At 37.3% G+C, this 23,775-nt stretch overlaps 1 protein-coding gene across 1 annotated transcript in view; it reads right to left on the bottom strand.

Annotated features, from left to right (window-relative positions):
- The window catches only part of URI1 (URI1 prefoldin like chaperone), a 42,713-nt gene that overhangs the window by 14,781 nt on the left and 4,157 nt on the right, over window positions 1-23,775 (bottom strand). Inside the window, exons 2-4 of the mRNA XM_059824838.1 lie at window positions 15,629-15,663; window positions 11,501-11,579; window positions 9,052-9,187 (exon numbers count right to left, since the gene is read on the bottom strand). Coding sequence (XP_059680821.1) covers window positions 9,052-9,187; window positions 11,501-11,579; window positions 15,629-15,663 — 250 coding nt within the window. The remainder of the gene's footprint in view (window positions 1-9,051; window positions 9,188-11,500; window positions 11,580-15,628; window positions 15,664-23,775) is intronic.

Raw genomic sequence — 23,775 nt, 5'->3', positions numbered from 1 at the left:
CTATTTTCAAAATATTTTCTCAGTCTTCTTACTCTTTTTTTTAACTCTCCATTTGCCTGTTAATTTTAGTATTTGATTAAGTATCTCTCTGGTATAGAGGCTAAGCCTAAAAAGTTACAGTACATACATAGCTACTCCCCATACAGTTTTCTGGCTAGAGCATGCAGCTGTAAATGTTTCAGAGATTGCAATTATTTTAACGATAGGCCTTTCAGATAAGGATGCGTGACAATATATTAAATATCACAAAATGATTACAAAATGCACTTAAGTAGACAAAATGAGTTGTAGTTGTACTTGCAAAATAAAATCTACCTAGCAACTCAGATTTCTACAAACAGGTTCAGATCCCTCCTCCCCCTCTGCCCACGCAGAAGAGGGAATTATGCATGAAACAGTCAAAGCAAAACACAACTACCACCGAGCATGCGAGATTACTCTCATCCTAATTTTAACAGATTCAGTATTGTATGCTTTTTTCCCTGTTGATAATTTCACAGTGTATCAAATACAATTCCTTAAAAATGTATTACCTGCAGTAAATAGTTTAGAAAGAACATAATGCATTTTGGAAAACGCTACTCAAGCAAACATTCATCCTTTCCAACAGGAAGCACGAAGACAGAGCTCAGACTTTTGGGGTATTTCAAAATCATTAGCCTTTAAACCAAACAACAACCTATGTGTCAAACGTGAAGTTATCTCCATTAGTAAAGCTGTTTCTAAGAAATAGCTTAAGATTCTCCCCTGAAAAATGCTCTGCATTTGCATTTCCTACTGGATGAAATACTACTTCCAAAAAGTACTTGGCGTCTCGAGCGGTGCCAACACACACCCTTCAGAGGACACAGCTCCTTCCACATGCAATCAGGGTCCTGCTCCCCTTACACAACTCCTTCGAGAGCCACCTCATCCTCCGTCAGACACAGCAGCAATCACCTCTCGCACACAGCTTTTATTCTTCAGTTAATTCCTATCGACATCGTCCACATCTTTTTTCAGTGTATAATGCACCCTCGAAAGTCCAAATCAAAGAGGGGTGGTGACAGTTTTTGTACAAAATGCTCCCATCTGTGCTTTCAGCTCTTGAAGGCAGTCTCAATATACATAAATGTCTAGCTTGAGACCAGTTTTCCTCAGGCCTTTATTTTACATTCCCAGTAAATGTGAAGCTCAGCTGTTTCTTGAACACCACAAGTGTCTCAGTCATTGCCTATATATCTAAATATTGTTCAACAGCCATCTAGGTTATGCTGCCGCTGGAGCACCAGCTTGCGATGCTGCTTTCCAGACGGGAGTGCGTTGGTTTGCTCCGTTAGGTAAGGACACTGAGCAGTTACAGACCGTGTTTTATTTTAAAATGCTGTACAAGCATTAACTAATCTGCCCAGCACTCTGCGAGGGAGGCAAGTATTACTCTCTCCTATTTTACAGATGAAGAAACAGACAGTTTAAGTGATTTGCCCCGGGCCACACAGCACGTCAGCGGACAGCTGGGATTACCGTGACACTCCGTCCCCGGTCAGGTCCCCAGTCAGCCCCCTGGGTCGCTCGTGCCTCCCCTGCCAGCAGAAAGCCAGGGCTCCCACTCGGCCAAAGGAGAGACCTTCCCATGGCCAGGCCCTGCAGCAAAGAAGGGGTCTCCTAGAAATGGGCTTGTGCATGCAACTGCAGCAGAAGCTCAGGGTTTCATGTTTTAAACTTGCTACTGCACATCCTAAAAGCCTCCAATACCATTCACTGAATTTTAAAATGTACCGTATCTAGAGAGAAACACTTTACAAACTACAGGGGTTTTTTTATTCATTGAGACCCCCAGAAAAATATCGGTAGACTTAAGAGAGGCTCAATAGTCTCCTCCTCTTACTACCCTGTAGTTTAAGCTTCTTAGAGCCTTTTAAGACGGATTGAACCAGAGGCTGTTGTCCAACTTTGTCACATCCAATAATCTGAGAAAATTCTGACATGGCTTTCAGGTGAACCCGAGTAGTTCCTATTTACATGTCTCGGCTAAACCTCTTGGCAAGATAGTTCAGTGCCACAGACCAGCCAGAGTCTCCAGGACTGTTTTCCAGGACTGCCAAAAGGAAAAGGTATTTGAGTCAGAAATCAGGATATGTAGATTTCCTTGGCGCAGCAGCCTTTGCATATTTACAGGCAGCGAGATTTCTTTACATTTAGACCATTCTTTCCCAGCTCCCTTATTAGTGTGAAAGGACTTGACTGGATTTCCTTACACCACGATTAGCCATTTTTAAGAAGCAGCCCTCTGCTCGCTACGTATACACTGGTAGAGGAAAAAAATAATTGGGGAACACATTTCATATTGTTGAAATGAAGTCCACCGAAGCCAGATTTTACAAGACATGACAACGCACTAATGCCAAACTGACACAAATTCTCATCTATGCGTTTTGGCTTTAATGGGTTAATTAGCTTGGCTGGATACAAATTTTAATTATCTGAGTTTGACATTAATGTCCTTGGAGTGTTGTCTATAAGGATTTGGGGAATCATAGACATTATTTTAGTTACTTCTGGAAACTGAGTGTTACACTGGGATTTAAATAGTAAGAACAGACAAGAATAGTGAGAACAGGTTGATCTATTTTGAAAAGTCAGACTTTGTGAAACAGGACAAACTGAGATGAAGCCTGGTCTACCTTGCTAAGTTCAGTTAGTCTTCAAGGGAGCCTTGTGGATATAACATTGAAGAGAAAGACTGGAAAGTTAGGAAATAATCTCCCTTGAGGATAGGTGACTGGACAGAAATTTTAGATTAAGTATTTCATAGAATTCTGTATGTAACTGAGATTTAGAGTTAAGATCTCTTCATTGTCTAACACAGTTTCTCAAGGAGAAGGTAACCAGTCTTAAGATGGCTATATATACACAGAGTGTTTACACAAGCCAGGGAACAACCACCTACCTCAATTACTGACAGCGTCTCAGTTCCTCCAGAGTGAGGACCGAGTACGTGCACCTGAAGGCAGTACCTCAGCGGTTCTCACTCTCCACCATGGAAATGCTGGGCTGCCACCATCCCATTTCAGGTGCAGAAGGGAAGTTACAGGGGGGAACCACAGAATAGCATTTTGCATGCAAAATCTTTGATCAGCAATTTCTAGCACAATTATGACTGACCCCTGAACAAAACAAGAATATGTATCATGCAGTCTGTTAATGGAGCACGTTAGTATTACTGAGGCTGGAGATAAAGTATCATGCAATCTAATGCACATACTCCACTTCTGAATTCTTTGGAAATGGAAGGTATTTCTTTGCAAAAGTACAGCGCTACAGTACAAGTACTATTAACGGGTTGAGTTATGGCATGCTATTTTAAGTGCATTACTTATTTTCTTCCTTTTAAAGGTCTGCATAAGTAGATCAATCATCTGTGGATTTTTAACTGTATTTCAATAAATATCTATTTAATCTGCAACAAAATACTTTTTTAGCCAATAATTTTCCAACAAACTATCACAGGTTACTTGAAACGAGTAAGATCTGCAGTTCTGCAGAAAGTAGCATCTACTAAGAGTCCTTCTATTCTTTTCTGTTCGTTTTTCTAGAGATGCATTTGTTTTAAGATTCAAAAGAGAATTCTAATTGCTTTTTCTGTATATGGATTTAAGCTCTCTTTGTGCTTGCAGCAACATAAATAAATTCATTCTTTATAACAGCAACTGCACTGGTTCTTTAAAATGCAATGCAACCCTTTGTGCAGTAGCATCGCACCTTTTAAAGACAACCTTCATCCTGTTTTCCATGTTCCCTTGGTATCAAAACCAAAGTAATTTGGATTTTCTTCCTGTAAAAATTTGTACAGATAATTTGGCTTTAGGAACACTAAGTAAATGCAACACATTTCTCTTTTAGGTTCACACACCTATGTAATTGCTAGAATTATATAAATACATTTAAAGTCCTCCTAAATGAAGAAGGGTGGCATTCAGACAACGCCTCCGTTGCCCAGTAAGAATTATAAAAAGGTGGGGGCTTCTTTGAATCACAATATACAACTTACAGAAAGGAGTCTATTCTCCTTACTTTCTTCCACTGCGTTCTGGTTAAAATACCTAGACTGTGATCCTGTGAGAAACCAAACACCTCCTGGGAACTGCAGAGCAAATTTAGAGCACTTAGCACTCCACCGAATCAGCTCCTAACTTAACAAGGGTAAGGAAGGAACTGATGGAGGTTATCAACTAAAAAGTGATAACCACAAAAAATGGTAAAAAGATGTTCAAAACCACAGTGAAAGAAAATTCTCCAGCATGCAGAAGAGCAGAAAAAAATTATTTTTTTACTATAGACAAGCAACAGCTAGATTTCTGTGTAACATTGCCTGCATTTTTTGTTCTTTTCCCCCCAAAAAGTGAGTAGGCAAGTTTGTGTTACATTCTTTAGAATATAAAGGAAGTTATTTTCAGCCTTGGATGAAACATTAAAACCTCTAAAGGCCTCACTCATTCACAGATAGGAAACGGAAAGCCTTCCTATCATATATTTTGGAGACAACATCCTTTTTTCTGTAAATGCTGATAAGGAACAAATTCAAACGGGTCCTCATCTGCCTGGATCATCTTATTTATTAAAAACAATAGTATCTTTTAAACCCTGTATATTAAGCTATCGGTCAATTTTGATTGACACAAATATTTGTATTAAAGGTTACATACTGCAATTTACAATTGGGTACTATCACAATACTGTATGTTAATGTAATCAGTACTTTCGTTTCATGAATTCATTTGCAGCATGACACTGCAAGGGTATTCTTACATATATGGAAGACACAATTGCTAAGTAGTTCAACAATTCTCCTTTAAGTGGGATTTTTTTTTTATCTGATAAATTTTTAACACAATAAAACCACTCCTAGTTCTATGTGCATGTTTTAATTTCCCACCTTTTAAAGTGTTTAGACACTTGGAATACCTAGCATACTGAATTAATCCACAAATATTTACAAGAAAAATCTATTTAATTTCTTTCTATAGTAACTACCACAGGGACTATTGTAATGAAAAATTTCCCATCTTAAAGAATTAATGCGATTACTGATATAGAGAAAAAATGTAATTTATATCATCACAAACACGTAAAAGATATAATCCCATGTTCACAAAAAGAATCTTTATTCCCTCTTTGAATTCTGAGACAATACAGTCTTGCCTTGAGGAGAACAGAAATATTATGAAGTACCTTAAGCAAGATAATTGTAAGAGAAAAAACTACAATTGCATTATTGTTGTGCTAAACTGTGACATACTTAAAAAGCTAATTTCTTTTATTATAATGGAATTTGGTGTGCATATGCTTTAATCTACTTCACTATTTCTTCACGTTTTCACACAAGCATATGTGTAAAGTGTTTCCCATTATCTGTACTACCTGATTTAACAAACTGCAACAAATTTAAAACAATTAAAAATATACTTGGCAATTCCATAAACTTCACTAGATTTATTTTTTTAACAGTTTTGGAACTAACTGAACATCTAGCATGTCACAAAAACGTGCACCAAATTAAAGATCTGCCTCAACCCAAACATTATTCAAGAAGACATGATCAGCATTTTATGAAAAAGCAACATTTGACAGAGTGACTGTCCCAAATTTTACCAAATACATTTCAACCAATCACAATGCTGAACAGTTTGCATCTAAATCAAAAGCTAACCAAAGAAAAATGTATCCCCAAAATAGGGCTTTCTACAGCTATGTCAGTTAAAGTGCATTTACTTTTAAAATTCAGTACAGTCACCCTTCAATTTTTCCTTTCAATTAAATACATTTTAACCAAGAAATTAATCTCCTGTGGCTGGGCATTTCTCTATTCCACAAAAGCAAACATTTTTTCACTTGTTCTCCTTTAAAAAGCAAATTTAACAAAACTACTAAGACAAAAAGGATGACCTAATTAGTACTAAATAATATTTAAAGCTTTTATATATAGTACACTTTTATTGCTATCCCTAACTTCCAAGGCTTTATACTCACTGATATTGTTTGATTTATCTGGCACTATTACTGCTTAAGCATACAAATTCATGTTGTCCATTCTTGTATGCATCCAACATACACAGCGGGAATCAAACTGTGAAGAAAATTTTCTGTGAACCTTGATTAAATTAACTGTTAGGGCACTGGTTTCCTCAAAGGCAAACAGGGTCATCCCTGGTGACCAGAGGTCTTCAATGGGCAGACCCATGCAAAACTAGTCAAAGGCAACACAGAAAACTCCCCAAACCCAGCAAGAAACAATACTCAGACTTGAGTGAGTTACAGGAATCTCTTACCCTTTTCTAGCTAAGAGCCAGTCCCACCAGAAAACTTAAACCCTGAACAGATGCTCTCCCACTCCTCCCCTCTCAGGAGCGTGGGACACAAGATATGGTAAGCAATGAAAATGTGTGTCTTGTATTTATCTCCTTGTAACTCTTAATTTCTGTTAAAGCACTGAATTATTAGTGCTATACTAATGAAGTTAATTTTGGTTATCTGAACAGATTTGGCCGGCTAGTTATGAAAAAATGCCCCTCTAAATAAAATAGAGTAATATTGGGTAAAAAAATGTAGGTCACTGAAGAAACAAACCATCAACAAATATTGCCAGCTTTCTGTTCGGGAAGCAATTTCAGCATGAGCCTTTCTTTCCTCTGTTCAGACCCCAATTCCTATATATCAAAGCCTTTAAGCACACACTGGCCTTAAGTACATGCTTAAAAAAGCTTTGCTGTGTTAGGACCTTCCGACTGACACACAGGACATTCGGGACTGCTTGCAATGTAATCCCCTGCAGTAAGCATGCCCTCTTTTCGAGTGTGTGTGACCTACTCACGAAATTTATGTCCAAAACAAAAAGATTATGTACTAAAATCAAATCACATTGTGTCAATGAAATGATAATGCCCAATATACGTCACCCTGTAAATGACGAAGCCCCTATGCTCACAAAATGCCAGTGAAATCAGAAGTCATACCTATGAAAATAACTACAGTGCAATATACAAAAAAGACTTTAAACTAATACTTGTGAAACATTGGTCTTTCACATTTGTGCCACAGGTGGCCAATTCACATTACACAGCAATGGCCTACATGTCTTTCATGTATATAACTTTTTTTCTAATTAGACTAAACAAATAAAATCTCCAATATTCTCCGCTAAGTTACCCTCATTTAGTGTGAAAATGGTTGAAACAGTTTAATCCAGTTGTATTTTTTAAAGGAGAAAAGTGTATCTATGAAAGAAATATTTTTTTCGGAATCCTATGTACTAATATGGTTTTTATACTCCAAAACTGAAAATAGTCCTTTAAATAAAAAGTTTTTACTTAATACCAGTGTTTTGGAGCCTCCCACTGGCAGCCATCACACAGCTGAAGCGAACTATCAGCTGAATGGAGGGTTTACCTCCAGGCATCAATGACTATTTTGCTTTAAAAGAAATTAGTATTTCTGAGTTTGTATTTTAAATGCAATTTAAAAGATCATAAAGGAAGGAATCCAGCACTTATTGTGTGTCTCCCAGCAGACTACTTAATGTTCAAACATCTACTATGCAAAGGTCAAATGATTTCACTGAATGTAACGGTGACAAAAATATTCTACAGCACTGAAAAAACCATCAGATGATCAAGAAAAAAGCTATGGACCCGAGATCTCGCAAGAGTCACAATAAATAATGTAGATTCAGTTCAGTAAGAAAGAAAATTGCAAAGTTGTGTCAGGAGAACCAGATGAAGAAAAATAATAGGTAAAACACAAATTACATACTTTTGATAATGTTCTTCATAAAGGAATATTTTGAAGTAATACAGCAAATGAATTTTTATTAAAAAAACCTTTTCTTACACAAATATTGCTTGCACAGAATTGAAAAAAAAATGTATTCAGATGAGGAACCTCTGAGGTATTCTGCTGCAGGCAGCAACATGGATAGCTGAACTTAGAAACAAAAATCCAATGTAAGCAGTTGTGCTAGTTGTAACATACGTAAGGTAAAGCCGCAGTGAGCACTCATTCAGGAATGAGACAGATTACAGTTAAAACAAGGATGAAAAAAATTTACTCAAACACTTATCTGAAGCAAACAGCAAAGGCTAATAGGTAACAATTATTTTCCATTTTATTGAGCTTTTCCTTCCTTGACATTTACATCAAATATTTTAGGCTCTTATTCTCTCTAACACAAAGAGGTTCCAACGTACCCCATGCACACCACTTGCTGGCGGTCCTGGCTCTTCAAAGTCAAGATCCCACCACCAAAGAAAAAGAGCTGGAAACAAAACCACGAATTGCCTATCTGCCTCTGTGATCTACTGCTATGTAAGATGAATTTGGTGGTCACCAACGACACTTGATCTGGGGAGATCCAGTGGATCCCTCTACACCAATGGATAGGAACATCAAGGCCAGGAGGCAGATATGCAGCTGAGCAGCAAGTGAGAAAAAAAAAAACAACAAGCAGGAGTAAAGCATGTATAGAGGGAGAAGAAAGATGAAGAATTATATGGACAAAGGAAAAACAAAAAACCAGACCAGAGGACAAGCCAGAAAAGAAGTAAAAGAAGAGACAAGGGAACAGAAAATAGGGAATAAGATAACTAAGAGCAAAAGTACAACGTGATGTTCACTTTCCGGAAAAGAATACAGCATATCTCACATTAAAGAAAAGTGATAGGGAGTTTTTAGTTTGTTTTGGTTTTGGGTTTTTTTATTTTTGTGTGTAATAAACAAATGAACAAACTTGATCTTGTATTCTAACACCTAAGATCAAAACCTGAATTTTGGTAACTTAAGCTGGTGTATCATTAAAAAAAAAATAAAGCTCTGGTTAGATGTTTAAAAAAAACTTTGACACATCTGATAAAATACCAAGTGAAGATGGAAAATAAGGTGCTAAATTGATATTACATCTGAATGAGACTTCTGTTAGCTACATCACAAAAAAAGAATGGTGTAGATGCTACTAATTTTATATATTAATACAAAGATACATAATTTTGACTATTAAATTATGTTCAGAAACATACATACGTTTTTTTCTATGCTCAACCAGTGCAACAGCCTGCTTTGCTGAGCATTTTGAAAACCAGTTGTCCCCAAGCAGAACAGTAACCTCATTGGTGTGGACAAGTTTTCCTGGCATGAAGGCAAGAGGACCAAAAGGTACCTGTCAAAGGCACAAAAGAAACAGCTGAAAATCACTAGTAAAAATAAAACGTAGACAGTCATTCATGTCTTATTTTTTTAAAAAAAACAGTAAAACACGAAGTTAAAGAAATAAAAATTCTACAGCAGTTATTTAATGACTAACCCTTCATAAATATTCAAATGACCAGATCCATTTGAATTTAGTATTGTACTTACAAAATCAGAAAAGTGGTATTTAAGTAAAAAACTTGTTTTGTGAAATTGAACTACAGTATAGCTGAATGCTCACATGGAATACAAATTCACTTAATTCTAACATGTAAGCCTTGATAATAAAAATATTATCATTTAGGTGTTACATATTTGTTATACACAGACTACATTCAATTCTTAATACAAGCAAGTTTAGCTTTGCTAAAATTTTTAAAATACTTAAATAGGTATGGCCAACTCAAAGATAAGTAGCTTTTCTCAGCATCTGTACTGCTAATAGTAAGTACCTAGAAACCTCAGTGTAAGTTTGTGGGGCTACTAGCAGGACCGCAGACCATACTTAATCTCGCTTTGTTTTATCATTCACCAGTATGCAGACCTCAACCTTCGAGCAGTGCTCCACCAAGCAACGCCCGTCCCCCAGCGACCCTCCAGGCCCAGGAACCAGTACACAGAACCAGAATACTTCAGACAGGAGTACACTGGTGATAAACACATGCATAACCCCTGTTTTAACACGTGTTACAATGTATGGGACACTATTATGATTTAAGACACCCTCCACAGCCCACACTTTACAGATGGTGCTCGGGCAAGTCCTATCACTGAGAAGGAGCCTTGCCCGCCTTCACTCCTGTCTCCTGCACCAGCCCCCTGCATTCTTACCCTCAGACCTACTGCCTGGCTGCCTTTGGGCTTCAATTGCAAAGAAATCAGGAGACCAAAATCAAATTAAAGTTAAAATGGAGGTGGCAAAAAGCTAAGAACCACATGCATGTCTAGTTTTCTCTTTCTTAGGGTAAAAAGAGATCTGTCTCAGGCAGTTTGTATCAGTTCCTTCTACTTCATTCCTCTGCTGCCTTCTTCACATCCTCAGGATAACCACTTGTTTTCTCATCGCAGTTGTGCTGAAGCAGAGCACTTGGCCTGGTGGATCTGTTTCCTTGGAAAGTGACCGTCCATAGTTTCAACATCCAGGAGGGTACCAATGCTTGAAACAATTCTGCAGCAGGCAGGATCCTGATGGTTAAGACTATGCAGAATGTGCTTTTCCTACACATGTACCCTTCCTGACTTGGTTTTAAAGTAGCAGACTGTACCACTTGCCTGTTCACTCTTGCCCCAAAATGATGAAATAAAATTGAAAACATATGAAAATATTTGGCTAACAGGATAGGAACTATTTCTATACATTTAAAATAGCAGATATGAGTTGACATTGCTGCTTTAACTAAGAATAAGCCCTATCCAGTTTTTTTAAAATAGGTTTTTTTTCCTATGCTTCAAAACAACACAATCTTTTTGCTTCACATCACGTGGCCACGCATATACACATGGTGATGGGACTACACACATAAAATCCAGAGCTGAATCATTAGCACAGGAAACACTCTCTTTTCCCACATGGTAAGCGTACTCCAACGCCGTCTTACTAACAACTCAACTCTATACGCTGAGCCAGGCTGCCAAGGAAGAAAGTAGTCAGGTACTTTGTGCTGAAATTAGCCATTCAGTTACTTACAGCACAACTTCCCTCCCTGCAAAGATATATCTTGAATTGGACCTGAGAAAGGGGGAGGGAAAAAAGAGAGAAAACCCAATTTGGTCAAAATTCTGGTGAGCGCAAGCCAACAGGGTAAGGTTTAGCAAGGGAGCTGTGCAGTTGTTAGGGAAGATTCAAAGCACCAGAAAAGATCGCTATGTCAATGTGAAGATTGGCGAAACAAAAAGTAGCAGCACCTTTTTATGTAAAAATCAATGTTCTAGGGTTTATTTCCATGAATCAGGAAATACTACGGCCACTTTCTTCTGAGGAAGTGACTAAGTACCGTAATTCAGTCATAATTATAGTTTTCTATACAATAGATTTACATATACATGTCAGGTTTTGTGTTAGCATTTATGTCATCAGTTCTCAATTGTCAGTAACATTGTAATTTATAATGGATTTCAAAGAAAAGAGAAAGAAACAAAAGCAGAGGTTTAACTATTATCATAATAAATGCAGCATTACTAAGTACTATGTGGCAACCCGCATAACACCTCACCACCAGTGCAGATGCCTCAGTTACTAAAAATTTTAGCCCGTTTCCTTGCATGAACTCTACAGCGTACATACCATGATATCGTAGGACAGTTTATCAGGCAACGTACGGAGTCGTTCCTGAAGAGCCTCATAATCACTCTCCACCTTCTTCCTGTTGACAAATTCAAGTTGATTCAATTTCATATCTAAAGTAATGTTTTTCTGCTAGTAATTCAACAAGACACAAAAAATACAGAAAAATAAACTATTTTACTCCTAAACACATATAATAACTTATTTATAGAAGACCTAGGATGACAAACATTCATAGCTAGATTATTTTAGAATAACGTGTATTAAAACAGGGACATGATTATTTTCAATTGTGCATGTCTCTTTCCGAATCTGAATTTCTTACGGTGCAAAGAATCAGTTCTTTCACTAGGATTTGGCATATCTCACTCCATGCTCAAGTTCAACAGTTATACCACCATCAATATTTAGAAAAAATAACTGAAAATCCAGTTTATACTTTATAAGAGGCAAATTCTTCAAAGTATCACTTGTAATAAAGGATTAATGACCTTGGTTTGAGCTGACATAAATGGGCAAAATTTTAATCAATTCTGATTTTTATGTGAACTTTGTGTTCCTACCAGGAGTCAACACTCCTGAAAGATGGCTTGACCACCAGCATTCTGTCGCATCTTCAATCCCTGACAAGAGACAATACAGGTGAGGAACACCCCTTCTGCTGCTTCTCTATCCAAAATGTAAATAAGACTCATGCTACATGTTGCTACCCAAGACAGAAATGGCTTGCTGAACTTAGACAAGTTATTCCCACGGTAGACACCTGGCTAACCAGAGGACTTTGCAAGATACAGCGTTTCAATTGCTGCAGGGATTTTCCTTTGTGTGCAGAACAAGCAACTACACTCCCTCTAAAAAAGCCTTCTTTTGCGAAGACATTCTTAAATTTGGCTGGCAAAAGTCTTTTAATGGACCACTGCCGTTCTGAAGATGGTCAGAAATCAGCTCCTGCATAAAGTAGCTGGCATATAAATGTCAGGTTTGATGATATTGTTTACTTGTACTTCAAAATAGTAAACATATATATGGTAGTAAATTCTGCAATAAAAGGTAACTGAAAGCACAGAGCAGCACACTTAAGAATGCTGACCCAAGATGCAAATTACAGGTTTTCTGAGGGTGATTCAGGAAAGCAATCTATAAATGTGCTGAAAAATGAATGTCATAGTTGATAACACAACTCTCAAAATATTATCATTGATTTTCATAGATTCATAAGCAGAGTGAAATCTTCAGCATTCGTTATGAAAAATTATCTGATACTCCTGTGTTTTGACTCATTTGCTTCCATAGTTGAACTTTGCTGTAATCAGCCTACTTTATACCTGGAGTACTTCATATTTTAAGTTGCTGAACTGGTCCTGAAAAAAGGAATTTAGGTTTTTATGCCACTTGGATATTAAAACCGTATTCCATATAACTGATTTACAAAAGATGCTTGCTGCTGCTTTGGTTTGACAGCAGATTTCTCCCAGACATTTTAGGCAAGTTTCTCTGTCCATTGTCCACATCAAAGTGAAAATAAAATTCATTTCCTTCAAAGAGGAAGGACAAACTCATGAAACTTAACAAAATTCACTGAGATGTTTTTTTCGGGGGAGCAATATAATGACAACTTGGTGTCAACAGTAACAATCAATTACTTAATGATATTTACAGAATCCAGCCTTTGCCTCACAGAGATCTGTATTTGAGAAATAGACACTGATGCACTCCAAGTGCTTGCTGAAAACCAAACATAATCCCCAAGCCAAAGGCCTTGCCCATGTCTCAAATGCAAAGAGAAGACTCCATGGGAAGAGAATGGTATGAAAATCTCCCCACTCGCAGCAGGATTAAACATTCCCATCGTTTCATGGCTGAAAGTCACTCAATGTTTCCCCATTAATCTGAAAAGAAGATACTGCCTTTAAGGTCTGACTGCTGCCCATTACTGAATAATCTGATTAGGGTACAGCAGAAATCACTTGCTACAAAAGCTATTTTGCTTTACAGAGCAAAATATGTTTCTTTTTTCAGTGGGACTACTGCCCTTTGCTGATCAAACCTCCACCATGGGAATCTCTAAAACTGTGGCCACATCCTGAACTGGACCATCGAGATAAAGAAAATTAAAATCAATCCTTTTAATTAATTGGCCTGAAACAGCATTACTTCAGAAGGAAGCTGACCTCCCTCTTCACCTATAGCTGATGGTCACAAGAGTTCCAGGGTGTGCTGGCGCTATGCTTAGTCCCCACCTGCAATGAAGAACCAAAGTGACCAGGGAGGATGAATGTTGGGATTCCAGCTATGAACATGTCCCTAGAAGGGGAAACAGATGTCTAGATGTTTAATCCCATACTGGATTCATGGCTTTAGAAATATACTTCAAGAAGTATACTAAAAAATTAAAAAGAAAATAATTTAATGGAAATATACTGAAGCTGAGCATTTGAAAACCCTATTGTTATTCACCCAATTCTATTTAACATTCTTCTGTGTCACTGACTACTTAAAAGGTCTTATATGAACAAATTACTCAGTTGAAACAAGAGCACTCTTGCACAATCAAGCTCTAAATAAGGGTACTAAATTTTAAATCATTTTTTATAAAGTAAAGATTGTATGGATGCTGTATAAACTGCTTTTCTACATAAAAGACATCAGGAAGTTAGGTTTTCCTTTTGACATTCTGTGCCCCAAACCCCCAAGTTCATGGGGCCATGGCCAGAGTTTGCATAAAAGCAAACACACGAGCAACACCTCCTTCCACAGCCAGCCCTCCCACCCCACTCCACAAACCGCAGCCATTTCTATAAGAGGAAATAAGTGTCACAACTTTCCAAACTTTAAAAAATCTGTTCGAAATTTAAGGCTTTCTGTCAATTAGTTTATTTCTGAAAAATCCTGTCTCTTAGTGAAAGAACGTACATGCAGAATTTCACACGGAACCAAATTGGTACAGACACTGCAAAACTCCTGAGAAAGTACGTGTGCTAGGGATATTCTGCCTGACTTCACCACAGTAGCACCAGTAAGCACTTCAATAATATTTCTCTTATTGAAAATTAATGCAGTCTCTGAATTTTAAACATAAATGAAACATATTAGTTTTAGATTATTTTTGTGAGCCAATAGTCAGAATTTAATATGATGATGTGTATAGATTGCCTTGATTTTTTTCCTCTTATCCAGTGCTTGCAGCCTATGTGCATTTAAACTAAAAACATTTGATACACACTAAATATAAATTATTTGCTTGGAGATCTTTCAGGCATGAAGAAAAAGCCTCTTAAAATAAATTTAAAATATTATATGCTTGATGGTGTATAACCAAAGGTTTAATCTCACCACTAAAGGGGCAGTTGCTGTGATTCTGCAATAACCCTGCAGACAATAATCAAGACAGCTCCTGTTGTTCTCTGAGTAAAATCATGGTAAACACAGCATGGATATATTGTAATTTGATATCTGTAAGATCAACTGCTATATCTCACAGTAACTCATAATATAAGATTTCATTCACCATTAAATGTACATTTTCTTCAGATGCCTTGCAAAACTATTATTTACTAAGCATGTTTTCTATTAACCATAGATTGCCAACAGAGAAAAAAGTGCCCAGAGATGATTTTTTTACATAACAAACCATTTCTTTCTAAGCATTACAAACTAAGCTTTATCACATACTTTACTGGGGAAAAGAAACAGGAAAACATTACTTTCACATTGTTCTAGCACATCTGGGGCAGGGGGGAGCAGAATTTCCCTACTCGATCCATAGTTAGAAAGAAAACAACAAGAATCATTAATTCTACCCTGGGAGTACCTTTTCACCAATCAGGCAAATTCAGCATTCATCCCACAAGGTTACTCAGGGAAAAATGACGAATGAGATGGGTATTTAAAACAGAAGTATAAACACTAAGGTTCAGCGTATTTGTGATTTAAAATAATGCCATCAGTGGAAAATATATACATTTTAAAGAGAGTACACTGCAATAATTTTGAGCTATCGCTAACTATAATCCCCAAAGCATGCTAGTAGGACTTGGCTATCACTAGAATAAATAGCAGTACTTTACTAAAATATAACTAGGTTACTCATCAGTATTTTAGGCGTGTAATCAAACATTTTTCACTTACCAGTGCTGGATTTTTTCTTGGCAGCTAGTGACCACCTGTCATTAAAACAGATAACTACTCATGAAAAAACAAGGCTAAGCACACAGCTGCAATGTCAATGCATCAGAAACTAGAACAGTAGGTTTACAGATTTGGTGGTGTCTCTATATACATTTTTATTTGTCAGTGCAAAGGCATGTGAATGGTAGTTCTTAAGCAGCACACTTTATCACACACTAATGCAGACTGATAACCACAGGAAAAAATTACAGCTTTTCAATTCATATTTTGGTACAATACCTGCTCCATAACTATTAGGTGACACACGACACAAGATAAGTAGTAGTTTGTGCAACCTGGAGATCTATTTTCAGTGTTACATGTTTGCAGAATAAGAAAACAACATCAATAATAACAAGACATCAATGTAACTTCCATACTCATTCATTAAAAAACAAAAACAAATGAACCCCACAGCACCAAAAATATTTTTTCCTTTATCCGTACATCAACAAATGTTTCCACTGGCCATTCTAATGTGAAAAAAGCACAAATTAATTTTGTGGTGTTTAAATACAAGGAAATTTGACACCATTATGGGCTGCTGGCTTCCCTTCTGTTCTTTCTGGGTGTAAAAAAAAAGGAAGTTTTAATCTGAATATTTCACTTATTTCTTTATGCCACAGGCTTTCCCAAGAGATCCAAATTAATTTACAAAATAAAGCACATTGTTAAAATGAAATACTTTTTTTCAACTGTATTTTTTTAGACTATGTAGATATAGCAAACAGACAAGATGCTGAAACCTGTGACCTTCTCTGCCATAATTACGTGGAGATTTTGTCTTTCAAAACATATTCTGATCTCTGAATAATGGTTACCAAAAATATAACACAAACAATTTCATTCAATTATATGAAATGCAATGAAGCCATGAGGCAATTAAATATGTCTAGACATCTTCTCACTATAAGCATTTTCTAGATTTTTTTTTTTTTTTACAAATTTCATTTTTCCTATAGCCAAAATAATGCTAACATTTGAAAGCAATTAATGAGAAAATTTGCAGAGAAAACAATAACATACATTCAAGTACCACTGAAATCACTGGAGCAGATAATTCTTTTTTTTTTCCAAACAACAGAATGAAAGACAATTTTTTTTTTAGTTAGCATATGTGCAGCTATTGCAGAACAGATCTCAGACCCTGCACTTTCTACTTATATAGGAGTAAAAAAAAATGGGACTACTTTGTAAGTTAATAATTCTTTAAACAGAGTAAAGTACTTAAATGAAAAGGATCAGCTCTACATTTGTGGTTATACTATTTCATAACGCACCAGGAAATTCAGCCAGGTAACTCGTCCCACGTAAGCCAAGTTTAAATTTAGCATTTGCTTTAAACTCCTATAAATCAAATGCCTAGCAAATATTTTTCTTAATGTGCAAGCTAACTATTTTTAAGGTTAAGAAAACATGTACAGACTTCTGTAGGACATGAACTCAGAAATCTAATTCATACTATTAAGCCCATTTTAAGAATAAAGTTTCTGTAAAAGGTATAAATCATACAGCGCAGCAACGTTTGGTAACAATGCTAACACACAATGGAGACCACCACTAATAAGTAGAAGAGTCAGAGCCTATTCTGTCAACATCCATCATTCTTTCAGATTTGGTAGTGATTGTGAAGTACACAACATAATTAAGCATACAGAAAATGTTTATGAAATCCTTTAAGAAAGTTCCAGTTTAATTGCCCCATTACAGATGAAGATGGAAAAGGCAGGAAGCTTTCCATTCCCAATACATGACTTCCCATGCATGAAGTGAGCTAAAAACACAAAAAGAAAAGCCCTGCAAACCATAAGAGCAGCATGTTCATTAACCTCTACATGATAATCCTTTCGTAGCTGCATATTAACTAGTTACATATTCATAATCATTTACATTATTTAGAGGACCTTCTATGAAAATTTCCAGGCTATATCCATTAGCTACAATGTTAAAGGTTACAGAAGATAGTCTACTTAATGTTTCCAGGAAGCTTTTTTAATTAGTAAATATGTAAATTGGGCACATACGCTTTTTATGTTTTTTAGAAATAGTCCATCAGTAAAACAGCATAGAGGCATATGCTGTTTCCATCGCCCTTTATCCCCTTTAAAAAAAAAGAAAAGAAAAATCAATAACACCAATCAATTTTAATTTAATTCTTCTTCTTTGATATAATCTCTCTTGAAGGGATACTAAAGGGTGGAACCAACAACAAACCTTTTCGTTTCAGTGGCCCGCATAAAATGAGACCTTTTACAGAAGTGCTAAAATATACCACCTTAAAAATGTTTCAGGCTGCACTTCTGGAACCGAACTCTATTAAAAAAATAGAGAAAGAATAAATATTGAAAAACAGATGGAGATCAATTATGCATATGTCCTTTATTAGGTCAGTCACACTGTTTGGATAACAACTGGTTTTATCACAGCAAAGAAACAAATAGATAAATATATAAACAAATCTTTGATTCTTTGCCTTTAATCAAACATGGGAAAATCATTAGTCTCTCTTCCACACATAATTTATATCTAGAGTTACAATTAAAGAATGAAAATTCCTTTCAGGGTAAATAAAATGAATGACCTGTTTGTTTGTTCATACGAGTTCAATTTGTCTGGACACCTAGTACCACCAACTATGCATTACTTTTAAGACATCGTAGTGGAAGTTATCACTAAACCCTGAATTCTCCCCTTTTAGGCATAAAAATGTATGAGTTTGTGAATGTGTGTGGTTATCAATGGCTTATCTGCATACTAAAATATTTACTAAATTACTCTTGCAGCAAACTTAACATTACCTAATCATGGGTCTGGTTATTAAAACAGGATCCACTGTCAGAAAACACATTCCATAGTCTTAAAAGAAAGCAAATGGGCAAATATCTTGTTTCCTTCCTTTCCTCCAACAGCAACTTGTTAAAACTTAGTGCTTCTCAAGCCCCTGACCAGACAGAGCCATAACCTGGGAGCTCCACGAACGGTCACCGGGGACAGCCCCGGGAGAGCACACCTCTGTGCACCTGTAACCCGAAGTGTAACTCCTTCTGGATTAAAAACCAAACCATAAAGCAAATGATTACATGTTGGCTCTGCTCTCATTACTACTAGATTGAGCTATTTAAAGGGAAGAGTACATTGCTGCGTTTAGGGAATGTCTTGTTTCAAAAGCAAGAGTCACAGCAGAGCTGAAGGATCAGCTTTGGACCTGTGATCACTTCCCAGGTGTCCCCCAGTTCCATCGAACCAATCTGAACACAGGTCAGCTTGCAGAATAGTGACTCCAAAACACCCCCAAACAACTCGTATCATACAGCCAAGACTTTGTTAGCTGTCTGAAGGCAGACAATTCCTCTTATCTTCAACACTTCCTCTCTTTCCAGTCTATCTATTTATATTCCACCTTCTCCGGGGCCTTCCATCTGAAGAGCTCAAAAACTTTTCCATGAATTAAAATGTACAGCACTTTGGAAAAGCACTGCAATGATTTTACAGGCTGGGTAACTTAACCACTAACACTGGTCAGGTACAGGGCTAGAAACAGAAGCCAGATCACCTAACTCGGCAGCCAGGCACGACAATCACTTGCAACATTTCCGTGGGAATGAAAACAGGTGAGAAGGATGCTGTAGCATGAGGCTGATTCTTACCTGTACGTGCCCATGGGTGTCCAACCTGTTCCCCATTATCCCACCTTTCCCTAGCAGGTCCTCACCCTCACATACAAGGGCACCTCTTTCTCCCACCTCATTTTTCCTTACCTGTTGCTTCTGCACGTGCTCCCATTACTAACAGCTGAACATAATTCTCTGTGGTGCTTCTGATTATCAAGGTGGTGCACAAACAGTTCTGCTCTCCTCTCTAGTCCAAGACTATCTTGTTTTATTTAGGTAGTTCTCCAAGGTGGAGTGCATGCATGCGAATGTCTCTCTCTACTAAGCAGCTGCCTACAAAGGTGATGGTTTTAGCACACAGGATAATTCTTCTCTCTCTCATCTGTCCTGAACAGCAATAAGACAAGCTGCCAAGTCAGAATTTTATTTATGTCTCAGCTTGCGAAAAATTATAAGCAACAGAGCTGGTACTGGTATCATTTGTAGACAGTTTCAGGTACCAATGCTAAACCTGCTGTATCCGAATCACACAGTTATGTTCAAGTCTAAAGAACTAGAAACTGGTATTTTTAAGGTGAAAGTTAATTCCAATGAAAATTATGAAAATAAAAATGCCCCATCAGATTAGGAAGAGTTCCTAAATGAATGAGAGGTTATTTCCACACTTGGGGGTATGAATGTGGAAATATACAGCATGACACAAATGCAACATTTTTGTTTAAACAAACTGCAAGTTAGGCACCTAAGAGGCCAAGCAAATGTGTGCTGTTTCCACATGCATACTTGTGTATTTTGCTTCAAAACTGTGGCTCACAATCTGGATGGTCTTCTGAAATTAGAAGCTAGGGACACAGATCTAATCCCAGCCCTGATTCTATTTCTTCTATATGGCCTTGAGCAAATCACAACCTCTCAGTCTACATTTCTTCATCTGCAAAATGGGGATAATAGTATTAACCTACCCACCTCAGAGTGTTTAATGATGATTAATTAATGTGAGAAAAGCACTCTAAAGATGTAAGAGCACTATATAAGTGATAAAGCATTATTTACCACTTGAAAAGTAATCTGAATAAAATCAGATATGCAAGTAATTTGTTTACATGTAGCAATAATATAATTTGTGACTATTTAATCTTGAATTAGTCTCACTTTAAACATCCCTTTCAATCACATTTCCAGTTACTTAGGGAAAATGACAGTATGGAATACTTTTTGTGGAAGCAGAGCAAGTAATGAGGTGGTAATTAAAGTAAGGGTCTAATAAAGTCTAAAGCCAATGATTTGCCTTCAGGAGACTGTCCCTGCCATTTGGGACTGTGTAAAGATCTCAGTCTCGACCTTGGTTCTGTTGTTCAGAACCTTCCACAAACTACAGTGGAAGTGTATGCTGGTTTTCTGAAATGCAGATCCATGTTTGCAACGCTCATGAATCCAAGATAATTTCCACTACTGACCTAATTCAAATGACTCCAACTCTGCAGAGTTTTAACTGCTTCACCTTGTACATTCAAGTATTTACTGCAGTTGATACATGCACATGAGCTGCCTCCATCTGTAAATGTTTGCAGTTATGAAGACCCACTCTGCCCTGCAACTCATGCACGGGATTTCTGTGTTGCACCCCCAAACCCTAAAAACTTACTAATGAAATAACCAGTTCACAATATGACTTTACATTACAGAAGAACACTAATGGGTGGTCAAATATTTAATCATCTCTTGGTAACAAGGATGTAACAAGCCACACGCAAAATAAACATTTAAAATGAATTTTCATTTTTTCCTCTAGGAAACTACACAGTACTTGCCTAAAACGCAGCAATCACTGATGGAGAAAGACAGAATTAACATTTGCACAATTGTTTTTCCTAAAGCCCCATTTTCAATCAAAAAATGAAATAAAACTATTAAAAGTTCTTCAGTCTGCTGGCACACTGTATGATCTAATGGAAAAGGAAGAAAGCATTTCTGAGCTCTCATATTCATTTATTAAATCATATTACTCAAAAACACTACATTTCAACAAATTATTAGCATAAATCCCCCTTTGGGTGGAAACTCTTGCCCTTTGAAGAAATGTGTTTGGGAAGAATACCAAAGGAAAACAGAGACTGAAAGAAATTTGAATCATGGCAAACATTTATTTCTAAAGGAAAAAATCTTACTTAAAAATATAACCACAATTTTTACCTTTCTCTACAAGAAAACAAGTGAAGATCTATTACTTTTATATTACTGGTGCATACACAACTGTGTCTCTCAATTTTGCAGAAAAAGTAGTACATAACTATTATTTATCAATAAATAAAAACTAAGTTCTGACCGAAATGATTTTTGGGAGCTTACGAATTCTACTTGAAACATCTAAGAATTATACAGCAGACAGAAAATGCCTCATCTCTTCCTTGCCAGCTGGGAAATTCTGCCCTCTCAAGACTATTTTATGTTGTGACCACTGCTGTGGTTATAGGTCACACAGACAAATAACTTACAATTACCTTGCAGTAACTGCACATGCACACGTAAGCGTGATAGCCCACTCCCCTGTGACAGGCAGGCAGGCAGTGTCAGCTCACATGAGCCAGAACCCTTCTTCCTCGCTTCCAGCCATGAGTTCCCAACACCTTTATGCTGTTTTGTTGTTGACTCACTTTGTGAGTCACTTCAAGTCACAAATCTTGCAAAAATCCCAACGGCAGCAGGACGTTTTCCGCTAAATGAGTTTAATTAGCTCTGAACCAATTGAACAGGTACAAGCGAGGAACAAACCGGAGTAAGGTCTCATCTTTACCTGGTAGCAAGTCAGCATCCATGTCATGTAACGTCACCTTGAGACAGAGCTAAGGAACTTGTAACTTAATATTTTAGCTTACTTCAGGTAAACATATTCATGTGGCTATACCATATCCAAGCCAGCTCACGTACGAAGACAGCAGGAGATAAAGTAAGCATAGAACTCCCATGATCTAACTTACCAAACATCTCAAGCAGGTTTTGCAAGCTTTGATGTTCTCTATGGAGCAACAACCATGCTGCTAGCAATACCTGAGTTAACTAGCCTAAAATTTACATGATCCATGGCACCTGCCTCACAGACATACCTTCAGGCTGTGGTTCAACATTCAGCCACAGTCCTCAGTAAACTAGTCATCAATCCCTCCCTGTTTCCAGCTACTCAGTTCCACCGTCTTATCCTTCCAACCCCAACACAATCTGCTGGCAGATGTTTGTGATGCTGCACAATCAACCAGATTAGGGAACCACACTGGCTGAAAAATAATCCAGGAAGAAAAAACAAAAAAAAAAAAGTCAACAACAAAGTTTGGTTTTAAACTGGATCCCAACCCAGGTCACTGAGCACTGAGCACAAATGTGCCACCCTAAAATTGCTCAAAGGCAGAAGCAAGCAGTCACAACAAAACGTAAGATTAAAAAATCGTTCACCAAATAAGCAATCTCCTTTCTTGATAACTCACATGATCATTAATGAAATTTTTGAAGAAGCAACTGAGACCATTGAACACAACTGCTCTAACTCACTATGAGCACGGCCACGGCTGAAGGGGCCAGTCCCGTTTCACTCATTGCTGGCTCTCCATTTCCCCTGCCACATTCCTGCTGGCATTTGACACGACCATTTTGGCATGCGCTACTGGATTCCTCTTACACCACAGCAGCCTGATCACAAGTCCTGGTACAAAAGTGGTGGAGGGATTCACCCTTTTTATGGCAGTCAACTCATCAGTCAGCTTACACTACCACTGAAATTGCAGCCTATGCTAACAGACAAAAGGGACCACAAAACCAGCAACTGCACAGTGCAGCCCAGTGTCCTAATGCCCCACTACAGAAAAATCAAGTCTCAGTGCAGCTGCTGCTCTGAGGGCCTCGAGATGGCAAGCTCTGAGCTAGCATGTCCATCTGCAAGACTGGAACTTCAAATAAAAACAAAATACAAGTTCACAGTCTCAAAGGAGGGAAGAAATACATGATGCAAGGGGTACCCGAGCCAGTCTGAGAAGACAGGCTATGAGCACACCTTCCGGAACGGGGACCTGCAGAGATGCTAGAAATACTAAAGATGATTCCCAAACAGTACTCTGGTCACTGCATCTACTCACAGAATCTGTGGATGTCTATAGGAGCAGCACATTTCAGTAACATTTAACTTTTGTGGATATAATCTCATCTACACGTTTTAGTTACCGATGAGGACCTATACAGACTTGCCCACTCCACAATAAAGGCAACACTCTTTAAACTCTTTTGTGAATAGTTTGACTTAAATTACCATTAAAAACCTATTTAAGATCTGTTAATTTATTTCACGATTCTTGACACTCTATAAACACTATATAAACTAGTGGGTATTTAACTCATACTAATAAGAACATAGACAAATATTGACTACAAAAAGCAAAAGTAATGATCAGTTAACACTGGAGGAACAGTAAGTATTACATTGAAAGCTTCCAGATAATGATGGAATTAGCC

This window comes from Gavia stellata, chromosome 15 (assembly GCF_030936135.1).
Source record: "Gavia stellata isolate bGavSte3 chromosome 15, bGavSte3.hap2, whole genome shotgun sequence".
Classification (NCBI taxonomy): Eukaryota; Metazoa; Chordata; class Aves; order Gaviiformes; family Gaviidae; genus Gavia; species Gavia stellata.
Note: the sequence above shows the minus strand (reverse complement) of the source record. Positions and strands in the feature narration are given on the sequence as shown.